Source organism: Lepisosteus oculatus, chromosome 3 (genome assembly GCF_040954835.1).
Source record: "Lepisosteus oculatus isolate fLepOcu1 chromosome 3, fLepOcu1.hap2, whole genome shotgun sequence".
In the NCBI taxonomy this organism is placed as follows: Eukaryota; Metazoa; Chordata; class Actinopteri; order Semionotiformes; family Lepisosteidae; genus Lepisosteus; species Lepisosteus oculatus.
Window position 1 is genome coordinate 58,170,553 of NC_090698.1, and position 20,281 is coordinate 58,190,833.

The 20,281-nt window shown below is 38.3% G+C and overlaps 1 protein-coding gene and 1 long non-coding RNA gene across 10 annotated transcripts in view; one reads left to right on the forward strand and one right to left on the reverse strand.

Moving 5' to 3' along the window:
• Positions 1–20,281, forward strand: part of LOC138237732 (uncharacterized) — a 117,830-nt gene continuing 97,549 nt past the window's right edge. Inside the window, exons 1-3 of one of the 2 annotated variants that reach the window (XR_011189095.1) lie at positions 1–259; positions 2,908–3,084; positions 15,523–15,622. This is a non-coding gene — a long non-coding RNA (uncharacterized lncRNA). Of the gene's footprint in view, positions 260–2,907; positions 3,085–15,522; positions 15,623–20,281 lie in introns of those variants that run through there. The other variant, XR_011189096.1, reaches the window with a different exon arrangement.
• Positions 6,261–20,281, reverse strand: part of trpm3 (transient receptor potential cation channel, subfamily M, member 3) — a 227,348-nt gene continuing 213,327 nt past the window's right edge. For 7 of the 8 annotated variants that reach the window (XM_015367507.2, XM_015367487.2, XM_069187305.1 and 4 more), the window contains 7 exons: positions 19,368–19,496; positions 18,374–18,625; positions 17,799–17,973; positions 16,165–16,315; positions 15,619–15,815; positions 14,565–14,697; positions 6,261–13,952 (listed from right to left, as the gene is read on the reverse strand). In XM_015367507.2, coding sequence (XP_015222993.1) covers positions 12,548–13,952; positions 14,565–14,697; positions 15,619–15,815; positions 16,165–16,315; positions 17,799–17,973; positions 18,374–18,625; positions 19,368–19,496 — 2,442 coding nt within the window. In that variant the 3' untranslated portion in view covers positions 6,261–12,547. Of the gene's footprint in view, positions 13,953–14,564; positions 14,698–15,618; positions 15,816–16,164; positions 16,316–17,072; positions 17,163–17,798; positions 17,974–18,373; positions 18,626–19,367; positions 19,497–20,281 lie in introns of all 8 variants that reach the window. The other variant, XM_069187307.1, reaches the window with a different exon arrangement.

A 20,281-nucleotide genomic window follows, 5' to 3' on the forward strand; every position in this document is an offset into this window, starting at 1 on the left:
TTGTTTTTTTTTTTTCGCCTGACCTTGTTTTTGTCCCTCTATCTGAGCAAACGTCGTTTGTTATTGAGGATGCCCCAGATCGTGTTGTTCGGATCACGTTGTTGCTGTAACTTCCACTCAGCTGCCCTGCCCCGCCCCCGCCGCGGAGGACAGAATGTTCTTTTCCGTGAACTGCGAGTGAACTTGAGCTCAGAGGGAACATGGCACAGCACCATAGCGTGCGTTACCGTCAAACTCCAAAGTCTTTCACTATTACACGGTGGTATTATGAACATGATTATAGCACTTTTTGATTTTTACATGTATACCTTATCCTTTATAAAAGGGCATTGGAAGAGGCTTGTCCTGTCGTGTTACAGGCAGAAAGAGGAACATGACACGGGCAGACCAACAGTGTAGAGCAATGACCGCATTATGCAGGTGATTTTAGATGGAGATTGGTCATTTCGAATGCAGCACATAACTAACAGCATACAGACAGCAGTGCCTTTCTGTTGCGCTGGGACCTGTGTTTAGTTCAAGTACAAGACCGTATGAACTATTCATTTTCCGTATTATGTGGGGGAGCCACAGACCTCCGAAGGGGACGGGATTTGTATATAGAGGGAAATGTTCCCCTCTTGTGAATTTTGTCCGTTGTTATGACTTGAAATCATTTTTATAAATATCCGGACTCTCTTAATCGGTTAGGTTAAATAGTTAAACGCATCTAATTGAGCGTCTGGGGGTAAACAAAAAAGTCTGTACTGTAGAACATGTTGGGCTTATTTGTCTAAGGTTGGTGCGCGGGCGGCGGATACGTTTTACACTGGTACAGTGCAGTATCTAGCTAATGGACTGTACTAAAGGCAAAACCGATAAGGAGCTATTAAGATGTAAACAAGGCCACAGCAGTACGATTGATAAGTTGTTTTAGCATTACGTGTTTGGAGTTTGTTCCGGATTGAATAGAATTGCTTGCTGCAGCCCTGTCGCTACATAACTCTCTTTCAGGCCACAAGGCGCCACTGTATGTAAACCTTGATGTTAGGTAATTCTTGATGTTAGAGATTGGTGTTCCGAGATATTTGTGTTGTCTTTCCAAATGTTTTGATATAACATGAAAAGACATGCACTCTTTTGCGTTTGCAATTTCTAAGTTCAGGTAGTCCTACATGCTGTTGTGCTGATAAGCGTCGATGTAGGTGAATAGACAGTTTGGACATTAAAAGCACAGTACGTGTATTTAATTTTACTGTCACGCAGTAACAGGTCAGTAGAGCACTGTATAGAAGCGCCAGCCTGTCCTCAGCACCTACTGAACTTTCAGAGCCGTATAGACATTTTTACTCCCGGATAAGTCACAGACAGGACGTATGGATATTTGTCAAGATATAACTTTTCTAATATGTATAACGTGCTAGGTGTAGACCTGGCTTTCCCTGTAGATTAAAAAAAAAACAGGACCATTACTCACACAACATTTTACAGTGTTTCAGTATAATTTGAAGCAACATTTTTTTTACACTAGGGGCAAGATTTTACACACAGGTTTTAAACTTTTAAATACAGATTTCATTTTATTCCAGCCCTGTGAAATTTGTTTTAACCCTTGTGAAATAAAACCAATCTCCCCATTAGTTGCTGCTCACTATAAGTTTTGCCTGACATTTTATGCTGTGTGTGAACCTATTTGTCATTTCTCTGTGAGGAGGAATTGAAGAGCACACTGTTCTGTTTATTAGGTCTTGTATATTAAAGCCGTTAAACTTCAGGGTCTGTTCTGGAAAGACTTTCAAGGCATGTGGAATGTTCATCTAGTCAGTGCCCAGAATCTAATGACACTTTCTGAGACAGTATAATCAAGAGACAGCACAGACACACAGTATACAGTATTGTACAGTATGTCTTGTGTTTGCAGCAAAAATATTTAACAATGTTCATCTGGTCTCAGTTGGTAGTTGAAAGAATTACTCAGGTTTTAGGGACAATAATGTTAGCATGCCACCTCCTTTTCAATACCTTATTTTGGAACATGGGTCAACAGTGATCTCAGTTTAAGAAGGGGTGGACCATACAGTATTTGTGCTGCTTGCTGTTAGCAGGACCACACTGGTTGAGAATTATTTTAGTGGAGATATGTAAGTTCACTCTCACATGTACACTTCTAGATAAGGATATCAACTTCTTAGTAATTGTGCCTTGGAAATGAGACAGAAAGGCAAAGCACCCCTTTTTACTTGTTTTTAATACTGTACATGAACAACACTGGATTTGGGAAGATCTGTGAGGTTCATGAAAGTTTACAGACTTTTTTTCCACAGCAAGCATGCAGTAAAGAAATTCTAGCAAGTCAAAGCTAGCGGTTACACAATACGATTGTAAAGTGTAATTCTAGTAAATATATGTATATTCTAATTTACTGTCTTACAATTCATAGGAAACTTAATGAAGGAAGATAAGGCTCTCTAATTGGAGTTTTTCACCAGCTTTCAATGGAAGAATTTTTTAAAAAATGTAGTTTCTATTATATTGTAATTTTTTAAAAATGGAAGACGAGCAATAATTAGTTGTGCAGTGTTGAGCACTTAACTTTTTTTTTAATGGAGTTTATAAGAAACGTTTAGCTGAAGGAGAGTGCTAGCCTCACCCATGCCTGCCGCCCTGTGCACCAGTATCAGGTTTCTAACACACCTTCCCAGTGTTTGTTGCTTTGCATCCTTCCCTGCCCATGCAACAGGTCCAGAGCTCATTCCTCCTGGGGGGGGGTTCTGGGGGCCTTGTCCAGCTGGCTGGGGTGAAACTCCCTCAGCCAGATGGGTTAAGACAATAATCAACATCTAAATTAATTACATCTGTCATTCCATCCCAGTTGGACTTGTCTTAACTACTGAAAAATGTAATAAAAGGTTTCCTTTCATACTGTAGATAGCTCGAAGCATACCTCGAAGCACAGTGAAGCCCATCATTAAAAAGGTGAGAAATTATGGAACAACTTTGAATCTGCCCAGAACTGGCCGTCCTCCAAAATTGAGTGTCCAGACAAGAAGAGCCGTAATAAAGGAGGCCACCATGAGGCCTACGGCAACTCTAAAGGAGTTAGAGGTGAGTGTACTCTGTGTGCTCTGGGTGATGGTGTAGAGGCTGCAGGCTGGGTGTGTGCTCCTGGAGTGAGGTGCTCTGTGTGCTCTGGGTGAAGGTGTAGAGGCTGCAGGCTGGGTGTGTGCTCCTGGAGTGAGGTGCTCTGTGTGCTCTGGGTGAAGGTGTAGAGGCTGCAGGCTGGGTGTGTGATCCTGGAGTGAGGTGCTCTGTGTGCTCTGGGTGAAGGTGTAGAGGCTGCAGGCTGGGTGTGTGCTCCTGGAGCGAGTGTAATCTGGTGCAAAATCTGCAGATTACATTCTCCCCAGAGCAGTGAAACAATTGGACCAAACAATGAAACCCAGCCACAAATCAGCAAAATGTGCCATAAATTAAATTTGAGTAGTTGTAAAACTGCAAGTCATAGGCTGTGAGAGGCTGAAAAAAGGGTTGTCATGGTGCTCATAACTGGTGATGAGCACCAGCAGGGTCATGGCTACATAGGCCTGCATGTCAGGGTGGCAAAGATACTTCAAACTGGGGTGAACACTCACCTTTCAGCAGGACCATAACCCAAAGCACAAGACCAAAGCTGCACTGGAGTGGTTTCAGAGTAAGAAAGCAAATGTCCTTGAGTGACCCAGTCAACATCCTGACTTGATTCTTAGTGAGAATCTGTTGAAAACATCGAACTCCACTGTCTATAAGCGATCCCCAAGCAACCTGAGAGAGCTTGAACAAATCTGACAAGATGAATAGGAACAAATTGTACGAGGTTGGAGATTTACCGAGAAAGACTTGCAGCTACAATTTCTGCATAAGTTTGAGTTCAAGGTGCTGCAATGATCCTATTTAAATTTCTTCTCTTTAATTTTTGCTGAAATTTCCAGTAACATATCTTACTCTCAGCATTCAGATTTTGACTAAAATATTAAGTTTAAAAATGTGTATGCATCTGGTAATTTCACAAAATGGGATATCAGAAGAATGGTCTGAATTATTGTGCAAGGCACTGAACAGACACTACATAGATAATTGTAACATGTAACTTTGTAAAATTATTTTCACCCAACCTCTTGTATAAAAAGTAATCCTTCATACAAGTAATTTGACTGGAAATCTTTAGCGAATTCCTTGTGATCCTTAATTGAATGAATAGATTTTAAAAAAGGGATAGTAAATCCCATCCAGAGAACATATTCCAATTGCCAATCCAATAAGTTCCTATTTTCAACTATGGAAAGAAAAAACCTGGGAATGAAAATTGTGTGGTTATGTACGGATATGCCTACAGTATGAAATATTGCAAAGCAATTTTAAAAATATTTGTAGCTATACTCCAAATGTGGAATAAACTACTTGTTTAAAGTATACCCCCATGATGTGTTGCTTTGAGGTGTTTGGCAGGGAAATCTGGATACTAGGGATTTAATGTACAGTATGTTAATTTCTGTTTTGGATTTGTAACTTCCCAATAAACCTGCAGTTGCAAAGATAATTATGGTCTTTATCTTGGTGTATAAGGAAGACGCTAATGGTAGTAATGAATTTACAAAACCAAAGATGACCAACTTTATTCTTGAATTCCAGAAAACAAGATTTTACCAGAAATCAGATCATAGACAAATGCATGCTTGGCAATTTCCTGCATACAGAGAATATTCCACAGGTTAACAAAAGTGTTGAATGGAAGCCACAGCCGTGTGAATCATCACTTAACACCATGGTATGCTCTGTGTCCAACAAAGATTTACTTTGTTAAATATCTTGTTAATGCTTTATTGAATTACAGTGCTGGAGAATTTGTTTGGATTAGCAAATGGACAACAGCTACTTGAATTGTGTGGTTAATTTTTTTTTACCAGGCAGTTAAGAGAATCATGCAGCGGGACACTGGTTTTAATAAGCACGGGCACATTTTTAAAGTCTAGCTGCTGAGAGAAAACAATTTCCAAGACACAAAAAGTGCTGTCATATGTTTACTTTGTCCATGTTAGCCCGCTGCACCAGGCAACACACCAGATGCACATCTGAGTTTAATTGACACTCATGACATGTGGACACCATTTTGTGAGAGACTGGGTGGTTTTACTGGTTTTCGTATAAAAGTACGACATTTGTTATAGTATGGTGCTTTACATAATTCCCTGTGATCTTTGGTTGTGTGCTTGTTGGCAAACTCAGTTGTATTAGATAAAATATAGAGTGTTGATACTGTATAATGCAGAACAAATGTATTTTTTTCTCTGCATAAGGAATGTTTATGGGTGAGAAGAAAGATGTGTATCTAGAAGGTCCATTGATTAAAATGTTTGAATTCAGTGTCTTTTGGGCTTTACAGTCATACAAAATACTCTTTCAAGCCATCTGAGCACCATAGTGTAACTCAACATTTTGAATGATTCTAGCAGATAAGAAAAGCTTGTGAAGGTGGACTGCTTTGAAGTCATGTTTCTCTTTATTAATTGTGGTGTCTTAGTTATATTTTAAAGTAATATAACTCAAGTATCATCAAGTATCATCAAGTAAATGCATATAAACACTATTCTGTTAGTATAAAAAAACACACTGTTTTCATAATGACATAATTTATGACATAAATTGAAAGAAGAGCCTTACAACAAATCCAGTTTGAATACAGTAGAAAACAGTTTGATTTAGATATTTAGTTTTTTTATAAAGATATTTTGGGGGATCCACTCACTAATGCTTTACAACACAGTGTATTGAAGTGTGATTGTTTTATACTGTATATATATGCACTTTAAACCTGTCTTACATTTAATGTTTACATCCACTTAAATACATCTCTTAAAATACTCCATTTTTATCATACAATTATGTGCTTCATCTGCTGAAGTTCAGTAATGTTTCAGTAAAGTGCTGTGGACTCAGATCACTGCTCTTCCTATTACTAAAGAAGAATTACTGAAATCATCTCAGCATATTTCCTCCAGACTTTCATTCAGCACTTCTGGCAATGTGATCCATGTAAACTTTTTTGATGGTTATATAAACTGCATGCTATAAAAACTAACCTATTCACATCTTAGTGGACTGAGGAATAAATATTTGACTTTTCTTTAAAATACTACTATAATGATCTTTATATAGTGTTTTTTCTCTTTTATACAATATGCATTACAACTCAATTAAAGAACTGCATGCATTAATAGACACAAAATAAACTGGGACTTCTGGAAGATAATTTGCTTTAGTTTTTACTACACGATTATTGCAAAAGCATGTGTGCTTAGACTCAATACTAGCATACAAGTGCTTACCAAACATAATAAACTGGACAATAATTCTATATAATTCACAAAACTGTATACTATAGGAAAATATTTAGAAAATACTGTACAGTGTTTAAATTGTATCTTATTTTCGCACAACCATACAAGATTTACCAGTGTTTGGTATCAAAATTAAACCAATACTTGTGATTTGGTAATAAATTTGCTCACCTTTCATGCTCCTTGAATAATTTCACACATCACTTTAGACATCGAATATAACAGACACACACCGAGCTGTACAAAACATTTCCAGTGAATTGACAATAACCTTATGTACATTTGTCTTACAGAAAAAACACCAACAAAAAATACAACTCATGACAGTCTTTTAGGTAAAATTGGATCAAATCAAACTTGGTAGCTGTGTCTTTGAAATCATGGCCCCTTTTTTTCCCTGAGGACAAACTGTGGGCAAAATATTAGACATTTTACTGTAGAGCGTGATAAGTTTGCCTACAAGGAAAGTGGAGGTCCAAGCCCATTATTGCAGAATGTAGATTAGAATGTATATTTTACTCTCAAGAACAGCAAAAATAAAATATTCAGAAAGCATAGAATAAACAAAGCCTTTGAGTTCTATTAGCTCAGCTGGGTAATAGTTGACTTCCAGCATAACCACCCATTGAAACCACCTGGTTGCTGGTTACTACACTTATAATTAAGAAATAATGACTGGATTTTAAGATGATGTCATTTAGATATAGTAATATGTATATAGGAATTAAAGTAGGCTATCGCAGAGTCCTGATAAAGAAAACTGAGATTGTTCCTCAGTCGACCATTTGTCAGATACAGACTTGATTACAATTACACTTTTGTTCAGAGGAAATTATATAAAGGGGTGTCCAGACCATGAGTTTAGCCTGGATATTAAGGCACTACAGGATCTCACTGCAGTCATTGTTGAAGAAATAATATAAATTGAAATATACATTTAAAAATCATAACCTTTTTACTAAAAGCTCCAGTAAGATGAAAGCTCTTTAGGCTAAAAATAACATAGAGTAGCTTTTGGAATTATTTCAATTTCTTTTTTTGGCAGTTTTTAACTTGTTGATAATGTTACAATTTAACATAATCTAATGTGGGTATTTGTCAAAAATACATGCATTATGTTATTCACTTCACAGAACTAGATGGAAAGTACTATACTATTAAATATTTAATCAAAAGCAAAACCCATCAGATAATCTTTTTCACTAAGATCAAATAGGTTATTGTTCTAGTACTATGCAAAAAAAGAAGCATATCCATAGATTTTTTGTTAATATTTCATAGGACTTCCAAAAAATTTGCAGGTTTTAGTTCTTGTGAGGAAAAAATGGGTCAATCATTTCTGTAAATACAGAGCTGCAAATGCTTTTGTGGTCTGTTGTAAAATTCATGCATCATAGTTTTTAGGTGAGTAAATCTGATATTTTATTTTGTTACCCTCTTAAACAAGCCCTGTAGCAGATTATGTGATCAAAATGCCCAATTGCAAAAGCAGTCTAAAGATGCAAGATTTCAGATGTATAACATTATGCATGTCCGTAAAACAATCACAAGTTTTAAATCTGCATATTATTACAACATAATTTAAAGTGCAAGGACCCAAAAATATTTTAGAGACTTCCTATAGCTGTCTATAAACTTGCATAGCAAGTATTGTAATTAGAAATAATTCCAAATTAGAAATACATATTAACTGGAATATCTACTTGCTCTGCAGAAACATGAGATGGGAGCTAGAAGGAGGTATTGAAAATCATTATTATTTAAGATTTATTCTATGCTGAAAAAAGAAGAGGCTCCAGAGCCAAATGTTGTATTTCCTTTCTTCGCTTTTCAGCGTGGAATAAACCTTTACTTGTTCCTTTGCAGCCAACGAATGCTGATGCAGCTACCCACCTGAATTATTATTTAAGTTGAGAAGTACTGTACCAGTGTGGGAGCAGTTTGGGCAAATGTTTGCCTTGATCAAAAGCCATATTTGTCTGAGGAACAGTCAATCTGTCATTATCAGGACACCTGAAGAACACACAGCTCAGCATTCATAAAAGGAAGTACAGTGACCGACCCCATTACACAGAAACCATGTCTTTTCTCTCACTATTACAGCTTTTGTTGTTGTTTTTCAAGGAATATTTTCTAATTTTTATAAGAACTGGTCAGAAGTCACTTTCACGGGCCCTGTTTTGGTTCTGATGCAGCAGAACACTAATGTGCAGGTCCAAGATCCATTTGCCATTCTAATTTTCATCAAAATCTATCTGTGCGTATGATCCCACTTCATAAACACAAAAAAGGAAGATGCCAGCTTCTTACTACATTGGAAAATTACAGAGAAGGTGCAAGAGATCTTTCAGCAGGATGTGTATATTCTGCATAACAGTACTGAGCCTGTTGCTGGAAATAACATATGTCATCATTGCATGTGTCCTTTTGCTTTGTATTGCTGTGCCTTTACAACTAATTTACAGATGAAACATTGTATCTGCAAAATGCTAAATACTGTTATTTTCTCAGGAATCCTGACTGGTCCCAAGTCCTTTATTTTTAAATTTAATTTCATTTGGGACATTATTGATTCAGTTTGGATAGAAATTGAGTCCCCTGCACACACTGTAGGGAGTCCAGGAAGATAATGTTTACGTAATAAAAAGCCTTTGGCAATGGTACAGTATTTTGGTCAACAGTACTGCCAGCACAGAAACTACCTAGAAAATGTTAATGATTGCAGCTTGGTTCTTTACTTTTTGAATCTGATGGAAAGCAGGAAAGAAGAAACAGAACTGTCAGCCCAGAGACAGAACAATGCTCGCTGCATTGTTCTTCACTGAAACACTGATTCAGAAATAAACAGCGAAACAGGTGGCATAAACTACCTCAGATAAGACAGTAAAAGACTCAGACAAGCTGAGAGTGATTAAGCAATTCTTTTTTAACCACTGCAAAGGTGTCAGAACGTTCTGAAATATTAGGTCATCTATGTCAGCATTGTGCAAGAATGCCTGAGCCTTCACTGATGCTTTTGTTTTAGACATAGTAGGTAGGTTGTCAAAAATCTGTGTGCTTTACTGAACAAGAGCTTTCCAGTCTTCACAGTGCATATTGGCCATGAAAGTACAGGATTGTAACATTCCCACTTAAGAACAGAAGAGAGCTTTCTGCTCAGAAATATTTCCTTCTATGGCATTCAGTGCATTTACTAAGAAAGGAAGCAATGGCAGATACTTTGTGTAATATCATGTACTTCGATTTAAGAGACACATTCAGTGTTAAAGCAATAAAGAGAAAGCGATAAAAGAGTAACAGCAGAGAGTTAGTGTTTCCAATAGATGGCCTTGAAGACCTTGAAGGAAGCATACTTGGCCATTATTGTTTTTAAAGATGATAACTGACTTGCATTTTTAATAATATGCATCTATATAACAAAATATATTTTGTTTACATTCAGACAGGAGATGTGTCTTTGTGGTATGCTCCTCTCTGTGCAAAGAAATGTTTAATATCTATGTATTATTCTGTTATTTGTGTTAGGGCATATGCATACCAAAACACTTTAGAAATGCAACATGTACAGTATATTATTAATGATACAATTTGTTATATAATGTTGTAATGTCTGGAGAAATTGTTAGTGCTCATGTTCACTTTTCAAACTGGCTTATTACCTCTCAAATATGAATTGACAAAGTGCGATGATAACAAGCATGCTAAAAATTGGTGTTTTTGAGAGTCTGCTATTGAACTCTATTGAAGGCACACAGGTACAATGGTGTAAATTACACTCTAACAATGTCACTGCTCACTGAGAGGGGGGGGGGGCTGCTGTCTGGGAGTGTCGAGAGGGAACATTGTAAGATTAACAAGTTAATCGCTCTGTTCGGTGTAACTCTAGCAGTGCTACAGCCTGAGATGAAGTAACAATGACCAAACCATAGCCAGAGCCAATTAACCACACTGAGTAAATCAAAGCTTTGTGGAAACATTGAAAGGGTTTATTTAACCCGCAATATTAACAACATTGCGAAGGGTAAAATATTCAGAGGAATCCCGTTATCACGTCTCATTTGGTGACGGCTGGGTGTGTGTAAGAGAGAATGAATTTGTTATGACTGTTCACAGGTGTGAGGGTTAATAATGTGAACTATCAGAGCGGGCTTTTTTATTTTCAACTGTCATCTCACTGTAAAGTGTTATGATGACCAAAGTTAAGAGTTACATATGAAAGGTTTCGCCCGCCCATGCTACTTTGTGTGCTCAAGTTAATGGTGAATGCTCCAGGTTTGGTCACAAAAATTCAGGAGCCTGACCTAAATGCACCAATTGAGCCGTGACATCTTCGTTTTCTTGCCAGAAACGTGTTTACTGTAAATCTATGTCTCGGCCAATATCAGTTATCGGGTAAACATAACTTTATACTAATCCTAAGATTTGTCTTGAGCTTCAGGTTGCATTACTAAAATGTTTTGGAACATTTTTCCATCCTATAGCTTGTATAAAACTGTTTAAAAATATCACATTTTAAACATATCATGAAAGTAATCAGAAATTCTCCTCCTAAAATATACTGGACGTGAAACGCAGGTTACATACTGTACTGTATTTGTGTATGAGGTGTTCAACTCAATTTAGGGTAGCTGTACTTTGTTTAGTCTGTTTCATTATATTTATAAAGTAAATTATATTTTATTATGCCATTTAAACAAAATGAAGATGTTCAAGTAGGTCCAAAACCTTTACCTGTTCCTAAACAAAATGAAGATAACTTGAGCTATTCATTAGTAAAAACTCCAATTTAAACTAGGAACTAGAAACTATGTAAAGTCCCAGTGAAGTAAATCACACAAAAAAACATGCACTTAAAATATTGCACTCCTTCTGTTTTAAAGTGTCCTACATAAAACACTCTTTGCTTTTATGCTTTTATTCTCATAATCCACATTGCAGCTGTACTTTATTTTTGTTTGCAAACATTGCATTATTTATTTGGTGATTTTGTTTGTTCTCGTATAGATATGAGTAAAAACGTAAGGAAATAGACTACAAAATTGAGGGCCAAAAGTTGGAGACTGTTTAGGCATATCATTCTTTTACTTCTAAAATATTGCACATGTACAGTACCTGAAGAAAAGTATTGACTGTGTGCTCAGTATTTGTTTAAGTCAGTGCAGAATTTAATGACTTCAGAAAATAATTATTTGAATATCTGTTTAATATACATCTCAGGATTTCTTAGGGAAAAAAAACTATTAAAACTAGGAAATATTGAAATGTAAGGGTTAAAAACATGTTTTGAAATAAATATGAGTAGATGTATTAAAAATTGATTTAGATTTAGATTTACATGTGATGCAAACAAAAAGCCTTTGGGGAAATTGTTTCAATATGGTACTTCAGTTAGATGGAATGATTCAAGTCTAATGTGATTCTTAAGAGATAAAAGTTCTCTTGATTTGCCATGCCCTGATATGACATTTGAAAACCTGACATTTCTGATCAATATTGAAGTTTGGTTACAAGGTTAAAAGGTGCATGATTTAATTAAGTAGTTTAAGATCCTATACATTTTTCTTTAAAACACATAAACATTTCTTACCCGGGCACTTACCCGGGCACTGGAGTGATTCAGACCTCAGAATCTGCTTTTGTTTCAAAGATCTAGGACAGTGAAACGGGGTGACAGTTTCCCCAAGAAATCCAAATTTATAAGTTTCACAGATACCACTTACGGACTGAATTGACTTAATGGTATTTTTGTGCAAAAAATAGATTAACATAGCAATTTGTATTCTTGCTTCCAGAACGTCCTCAGACACCAAAATGACTAGAGTGTAATCATCCAGTTGCATACCAAATACTTGACTGAATTAAGCCGTGGAAACATTGAGAAGCATAAGCAAAGTGTTGAGGCTTGATCAGAAGATTATTTAACACTTCAAATTGTCTGGATCACACAACAGACAAAGAAAAACAGACTATGATTGTCATTTCCTGTTTCATATTCTATCTGCTAAACACGTTTGGTTTGAGGCATTGTAACTTCATTCCTAATAGATAGTTGGGAGATTGAAAAACTACATAAGTATATGGTTAAGCAGGCATTCTGAAACATATGCCGTAGGGTTCAAAAACAACTAAAAGGGTGGACATCGCACCCCAGAATAATATTTTGGTGTATGTAAGGAAGCACAAAACACAATTCATTATGTGTAATTCTGCCTGCTGTCAAAACTGCGGAAAGCTGATGTCTTTGTCAGCTTTCTCATCGAGAAGCTGTCTGTCTTGCCTTCTGGCTTGGCTGACTTGCTCCTCTGAAAGGGATTCCGTGAGTTCCTTTGCCTGTCCATTTTATCGCTTATAGAGAAGCTTTTCCTAGTGTGCGCGTTTGTTGTGTGTGAGTCTTCGGAGGAGCAGCTGTTTGCTCGCTCCAGTCTAGACCGTGGCCCGCACAACGGTCCCATCAGGGTACTGCCTGGGCCGAAGCCCCCTCTCCTGGGCTCGGGTTCAGGCTCCTCGTTGTCCGACCCTGGATGGCTCAGCTCGGCCTCCCTTTCAGGATGAGAAATACTCAGATCCTGGGGCTTCTCGAAGGAGCCGCCGGGAGAGCCAGAGCGCTGCGTGCTGGCAGGACAGGCAGAAACGCAACGAGTGTCAATACAGTCAGTAATACTGGTGTATTCTGCGGCTTTCACCTGGACACCGAGGCCTCCATAATAGCCCCTGGGTGTGAACATGAGACTGTGGGATTTGACCATGGGCGTGTCTTCAAGGAAGAGGGGTGCAGCAGACAGGTAGCGACTGCTTTTTGAGCGTTCCAGATGCTGAGGAGGGTCCAAGTCCCAGTGCTGGAGACTTTCAGTGACATGGGAAGAGCCCATTGAAAGGTCTACGGCTGCACTGTCTTCAAAAACTCCTGTTGCCTCAGAACACTTATCAGTCACTGCGCTGTAGGTCAGGACAGCCTCCATGATTTCTGACTGCAAAGAGGAATCTCTCTGCAGTGGCAACCTCAGCGGTGCGCTGTCAGTCTCAGGCGCAGGGTGGGACTCATCAGAGGCTGAGACGTAAATGTCAATACAAGAGGAAGGCCTTCTGGAGTCATGGGTCACTGACAGTGTGTTGATGGGTAGTGGCACAGGCTTGGGCTCTTTGGAAGCGGCCACAGACTGCGAGCTGCTGGCTCTGTGCAGACTCAGGGATCTCTCTTTGAAAAAGCCCTCGATTTTGTCTATTCCACTCTTCTCCCTGGAGCCCCCTACATAAAAGGAGTGACTTCTCATGCGAGGAATGATGGTGGGTGAAGTGGGGGATATGGACTCCTCTCCTATCTGTTCAATGGCTTCTTGGATCTTGTAGGCATTGCCTTCCTGGCTGTTGAAGCTGCTCTGTCGCAGGATGTAGGCAGTGTCAGTGCAGTCTGAGGAGGTCCTAGACCTGGTCTTATTCATTTCACCCCTCTCCACGCCGGCTACTTTCTCCAGCGCAGAAGCCATGCGCCCGATGATCTCTTCCATCTGGGCTAGCCTGATATCCACAGTTTGCAAGGAGGCCTTCATAAAGTGCTCTCGCTCGTTGACTTCCTCCAAACGCATGGCCATGTTTTCAACTCTAAAATACACAACGTGAAATAGGCTGTACATGTCTTTGAGTGACAGTTGTACATACAAAGAAAACGCAATTGCAAATGTCATTTTAAGTGGGATTTTAAACACGACATATCAATTCATCATTCAGAAAGGATCCATCAATGAGAAAGCCGCCTCTTCCCGTTAAGAATCACGGCAACTCAGAGCCTGTCCTGAAAGTATCGGCCCCATGATAGGACCACGATATGAATGGGAAGCCAGTACATTGAAGGGGAGACAAACAGGGATAATTTAGAGACACCGACTATCCTCGGCAGAAATATGTGTGGCGGGGGGGATTAGAGTAATTGGAGAGAAAAGAGCCTGCCCCTCCATACTGTACATATTGGACAATATTTTCCCAGGATTCTGCACATTCAGCTCAGAGCTTTCATTCCGTGAGAAATATTTCTTTTTAAAATGATCATTTTAAAAATTGCTCCTAATATGGAGTTTTTTTCCAACCAGCATTGTATTTCATTTTTCAAACCACTGAAAGTACACATTATACCAAGCATAAGAAAATGTTAATTTCGTTAGTAGATGCGCTCCGTTTTTCAGATAAAATCAAAATCACAGTGACTCCAGGACCAACCTTTCAGAAGTTACCCTGATCCTTTCGTCATTTGAAGAGTTAAAGCGGTCGTCCTTTTCTCTGAAGTATTCCTCTATGCACTGCTCTTCAAAGTCGTGTACTTTTTTTAGCTCATCTTCTGTGATGAACAATTCTAGAATGTGAAGGAAAAAATCCCAAATTTTTCTTCAGTTGTTTTTAAAATCCTAAAATTGTCTAACATTTTAAGTCAATTTCTTATCCAGTTCAAAACTGCAGTGACGCCTTCATTTTTTAAAATATCCTTGCTCTGACTGTCAACTAATGTGTATGGGATTGAGTGTGTGAGAGTTACTCTTATGGTTTCTTATGTGTGTGTCTGTGCAATTTGTACTCCTAAAATTTTCTACCATGATTTTTTCAAAAGATATAACATATACTTGAATCCTAAGTATTTTTTTTTCTCTTAACATGAAGGGTTTTTCTATTTGAAAAAAAGTTATAAATACAAATTCACTGCTTCTCAAACTTTTCATATGGTGATACACATTGAACACCTCAGACTGTTCAACGCATACAACATAATTTTAAATTGATTTTTATATATGACTTTAACCATCACTGTTATTACAAGAATTAACATGTACTTAGAACTAAAACAACTTTTTGTCATAGAATTTCACTGTGAAATGTGAACACAGTAACTACTGAAAAGCTGCATAGAGCTCCTGATCCACATTTTTAAACAAAATCTCTTCTGATTCTGCACCACATCAGAGACCTTTCCATGGAATACCAGTGGCACAGTTTAAGAAGCTCTGAACTATACAAACAGAAAAGAAAATTTAATTAAAAATTTGTATGTATTGATCTCATGATTAATATTAAGTCAAAGCTTATTCATAGAGTAAAATGAGTATAAACTGCTGGGTCCAGCAGGGATAAGCAGTACATTTTTGGACCTACTGTAAACATTATCCATCTTGTGCTTTCATTTTAGATACAGAAGCATTGCATAATCTTACAGACTGGCGTGATTCAGTTGTCATGTCTGCAGTTTTGAACCTCAGGCTGACGTTCTGCTCATCTCACTTACTCAGTCCGTAGTCCCTTTCATCTTGATCATCGTGTTTCCTCCAACGGCAGCACAGGTGCTTTAAGACCATAGTCATGTGGCTTAAGATGATGAGAGGGGGTGGCAAAACGGGCCTTTCATGAAACGTCATGATGAGCTGGTACCTCTGAAACTTCCACACCTGATTGGAGATGGATTTCACCTCAAAGAAGGTGTTACTGCAGCAAGACAATAACATACCCATTGGGAAATGTGGAGACACGAACGCATAGTCGTCTACTGTTCTCTGGATATCTGTCCGGCTGCCTCTGTCTTTCACAGCTGTCTGAAAAACTAAAACCCCTTTCTCCCAAGAAGCCTTTGTGATAATTGATGGATTAAAGGATTGTGGGTGCTATCTTTGGAAAAGATGTTTCTAACTGAAATCCAAAAGGTAAATCTCTCCTGTAAACAAGTCAGCCATTAGTAAAACCATTCTCAACACACGTTCAGTGTCCTAGTAGTGCTTGCACTATTACTACTACGGGGAAGAGAATTGTACAAGTGCACCAGTGAGCTTGAACTTACTTGAACACTGCTATTAGAAGATTTACCAAGAGGATGTTGGCAACTAAGAGATAACAAGCCATTATGGCTGGCACTATCCAAGCACCTGTTTTACAGGGAGGAAGTGTTACGTAAGTCCCATCCTCTGCTGTAATGTTCTGGCCGCACGGAGCTAAAAAAAGATAAGAGAAAAGCGTCAAGTGTTGCAGGCTCTGAAATACACCTTTTTGTGAAGTCAATGGTATAAAATTCTTTTAAGTGGATTCAAAGAACATGTTCTGGATATGTACCTTAAAATATATTAATAATATATTTTTCATGTGAATAACTTGGATCTTCAATATATTTAAACATTTCATGCTTTAAATATATTGTTTTTGTATCAGAAGGTCTGTTATTGGAAGAATTGTGATCTGTATATTGGGGACAAAAATATGAAAAATGTATTGAAAATACATCATATGTTTTTTCCATCTGGGGGTGGTTCAGTTGCTACTGTTTGTATTAAGGTAACAAACAAATGAAATTTCCTTGCGTCATCCCAAACGTATGAGTGGAATTCAGAGGGCAACCCAAAGGAGAACTGAAATAACAGAGTTCATACTTGCAGTTTTGGATCTGCAACGTAGTGCGGGCGTTTACAACTGAACCAGGTGAAAAAACACGGACGACGATGGATGAACGGCAGGTGGAATGTGCCGCCGGCAGATCCTACATGTCCGTGAATCCTTTGCAAGCATCATTTCAATGCTTGGGATGGCGTTTATGGTGAAAACACTGCAGGTGTCTGCGGACCAGGTAAACGGAGGGGATGATGGCCCTAACAATGGTCTTTGAATTAATTGTTTTAGGTGCACAAGCCTGTCAATAAGCCCTACAGGAAGGCATGAAATGACATGGCATGGCCTAGGAAAGAATGAAGGATGGACCATTGTTACGCCACGTTCCAAGACTTCGAAAGTAGATCAGCCAGATTTTTTCATTCGGTCTGTACCGTGGCTTCCTACTATTCACTTCATCTGAAACAAAGAATCACAGTGTTATTTCAGGTCTCCTTTTGGGCTGCCCTGTACATCACATCATCATCATCATCATCACTTTCAAAAACCGCTTATCCAGATCAGGACACAGCAGACAGTGGCCTGGAGCCTATCCTGGGAAGCATTGGGCACAAGGAGGGATACACCCTGGAGAGGACACCAGTCCATCACAGGGCACACACACCAGAGTCAATTTGTTCTAAATTAACCTACCAGCATGGCTTTGGACTGTGGGAGGAAACCCACGTGAGTACTGAAAGAGCATACCATGCAGATAGTACCCCAGGAATTCATTTCAGGGCCGCATCGCTGCAAGGCAGCAATAAACTATGTAGATATTTTGTAAATATTTTACCATGTGACATGTGGCAGTATGTCATTGCATTGACACAATCTATTTAGAAATACTTTAATACTAAGGAATTTTTACAGTATTAGAGATCTAAAAAAATGTGTTTCTAGTCCTAAATGTTTGTCGGGCACTTTTGAAATTAACATTGTAATTGTTGTTATCCTTTTACCAACATTGTATTTTCAAGTACATACTTTCCATCATCCCAAATGTTGATGCAATGGTAATATACTTCTTTATTCCCAGAATGACTAATGACTTACGGTCTATCTGATCTGCAAACACCTCTCCATAAATCATCCAGTATGGCATAAAAAATATATTCCTGGCCAGCATCCAGGAAGGATCCTCATTGGGGTTCAGAATTGCTTGGCGTGCAACTCCAAAGCTCATCAGGACCACCAGCATAATAATGACAAAATACATCATATCAATCATCTGTCAAAAAGGAAAGGGAAACTGCAATTAGATGTGCACAGTTTCATAACCACACTGTTCTCTCAATCTAAGAGACATTAAACAAGGTGCTTGCACAACTCTTTGACAACAAGAAATATGTTTTTTACAATAACATCACTCATGTGATACTTCTCAGGTCTCAGGGGTCTGCAAAGTACATTTAGTTTCATTTGTCTGGATGTATACAAAGCAATAATATCTTAATTATTTTATTAATAATGTTACTGTGGTAGTAGCAGGACTTACAGTATTAAGTATTACACAGGTTCTTTTGTTTCATTTTTCAAATATAAATTTGGGGACCTTACTGACAGTAGGATTAATCAACACTTAACCGTGCATATGATGTATCCAGAAAAGAGCCCTGTAATGTTCTTACCATCTTCCCTATCATCATGACATATGGGCCCAGATATTTATTGACTCCAAAAATGTCCAGCAGCCTGATGTACCAATAGATGATATTGACACAGTAGATGACTCGGCCGTAGCTCATGAAAGGAGGATCCTGCAGGCGCAGTACCAAGCCCACAGAAAAGATCAGGATTGCCATGAGATCAGTGATGTTCCAGTATTCTTGCAGCCACACCTTCACTTTCTGTAGCAGCTTCCCCGGCTCAGACATGAGGATCTGCGGAACACAAGCTCCATTACGAATGCTGCTGTTGAGGAATCCAAAGTCCAAATCTAAGAGATGTTCTCTCAGTTAAAAATGTTTTGTGTGTGAATCATGTAGTCTGCGATTTTAGAAAAGCTGACGTTAGTGCACAAATTCTAAGACAGCTGTCCTTAGATCTGAAGGATATGGATCTGAAAATCTTGAAGTGCATGAGGTTTTTGTTTTTGCAATAACCAAAAATAAAAATACATTGTAATCGTGAAATCGGTCCTTTCTGTAACGAGTAGGGTCACTACTTTGGAAATCAAACTGGAAACCACAAGTGGTTAGAAAACTGGATGGGTGCAAAAATATGTAAAGGAGCAGGGGTAAAATATAACAGATCACAAAGTGTATACTCAACTGGGCCAGCAGGTGGCAGAGGTTGACTGTTCAATGTAGGAGAAATAATTACTGTACTTGGGTGAACACCTTATAAAAACTGAGCAGATATTGAATGGTTCACATCAGAATGGAGTGAGAGAAAATTGTCAAGTTTTAGAAATATTGTGGAAAAACGACTGACACAATCGTTATAACGAAGTATAGAGATTTAGAATAAAAGGCATCGGTAATATGAAGGACGGGCTTTCTTACTGCCGTGGTAGAGAGTTGCACATCCTACTACAATCGATATTATTTTACTTTCATGTCTGCATAATATCTTGGTCTGAACCTTGGAGATACAGGGTGATTGTGGCTTTAGAACACCTACCTCTCTCATTTTCTCTATCCCATTTGTAAAAATATACGCAATTACAATCCACTCTTGAGGTGAAGGCCACAGGTCCATCTTCACTAGTACAATGTAATTGAACAGCATCAGGTAGCCAACATAAGCCATCTAAACAACATGTGAAAAGCTAGGATTAGTATCTGCACAATAAAGAACAGGCCTCATGACACATGAGCAGCTGGGTGAAGGCTGGAGTACTGAAATACGTTTAAAGCTCTACCTACAGAGAATTGTTTTACTGCAACTTTAGAATACAATTCAATAAAGGTTAACCTTTTAGTACCCCCTTGTGTCACAGATCTCCGGAGGCAATTTCTGCCTGGAATGACATCCCCTTAAACATTTTGTAATAACGCTGTAAGTATAGTCAGTAGAGGTTCAGGTGGGTAGCTGCGTCAGCAGGGCCCTGTCTCTCTCACACCTGAAGAAGGCTCCACGGCCGAAACGTTGTGTTCTCTTTCTTCTTTTTTTCAGCATGGAATAAACCTATTACTTGTTCCTAGTCAGTAGAGGCCTGGTTCGGGGCTGAAGTTGAAGCTAATTCCACACATTTGGATCTTTTTTAAAAGTAACACACGTAAGTTTATTATCTTATGTCAGTTATAGTTTATTAATTTCTGCTGTAAGCACAACGATTAGCATGGAATGGACAACAGATTGTATAGACTGTCAAAATTTAAGAAAAACATTAAGGCCAGCTGTTTGGTGTGTCAGCCTTGGAATTCTTTGCAGATAACTCTGGCAAAAAATGTATTTGAAAATAATGTTAATGTGTTTTCCAGAGGATGTATCTTCACACTATTTGCAACATGTACATATATGCACTGTTAAAAGAATGTTTCCAAGAATATCATCCTGAAATCCAAAGCTACTGATTAACCTGATTTGAAATA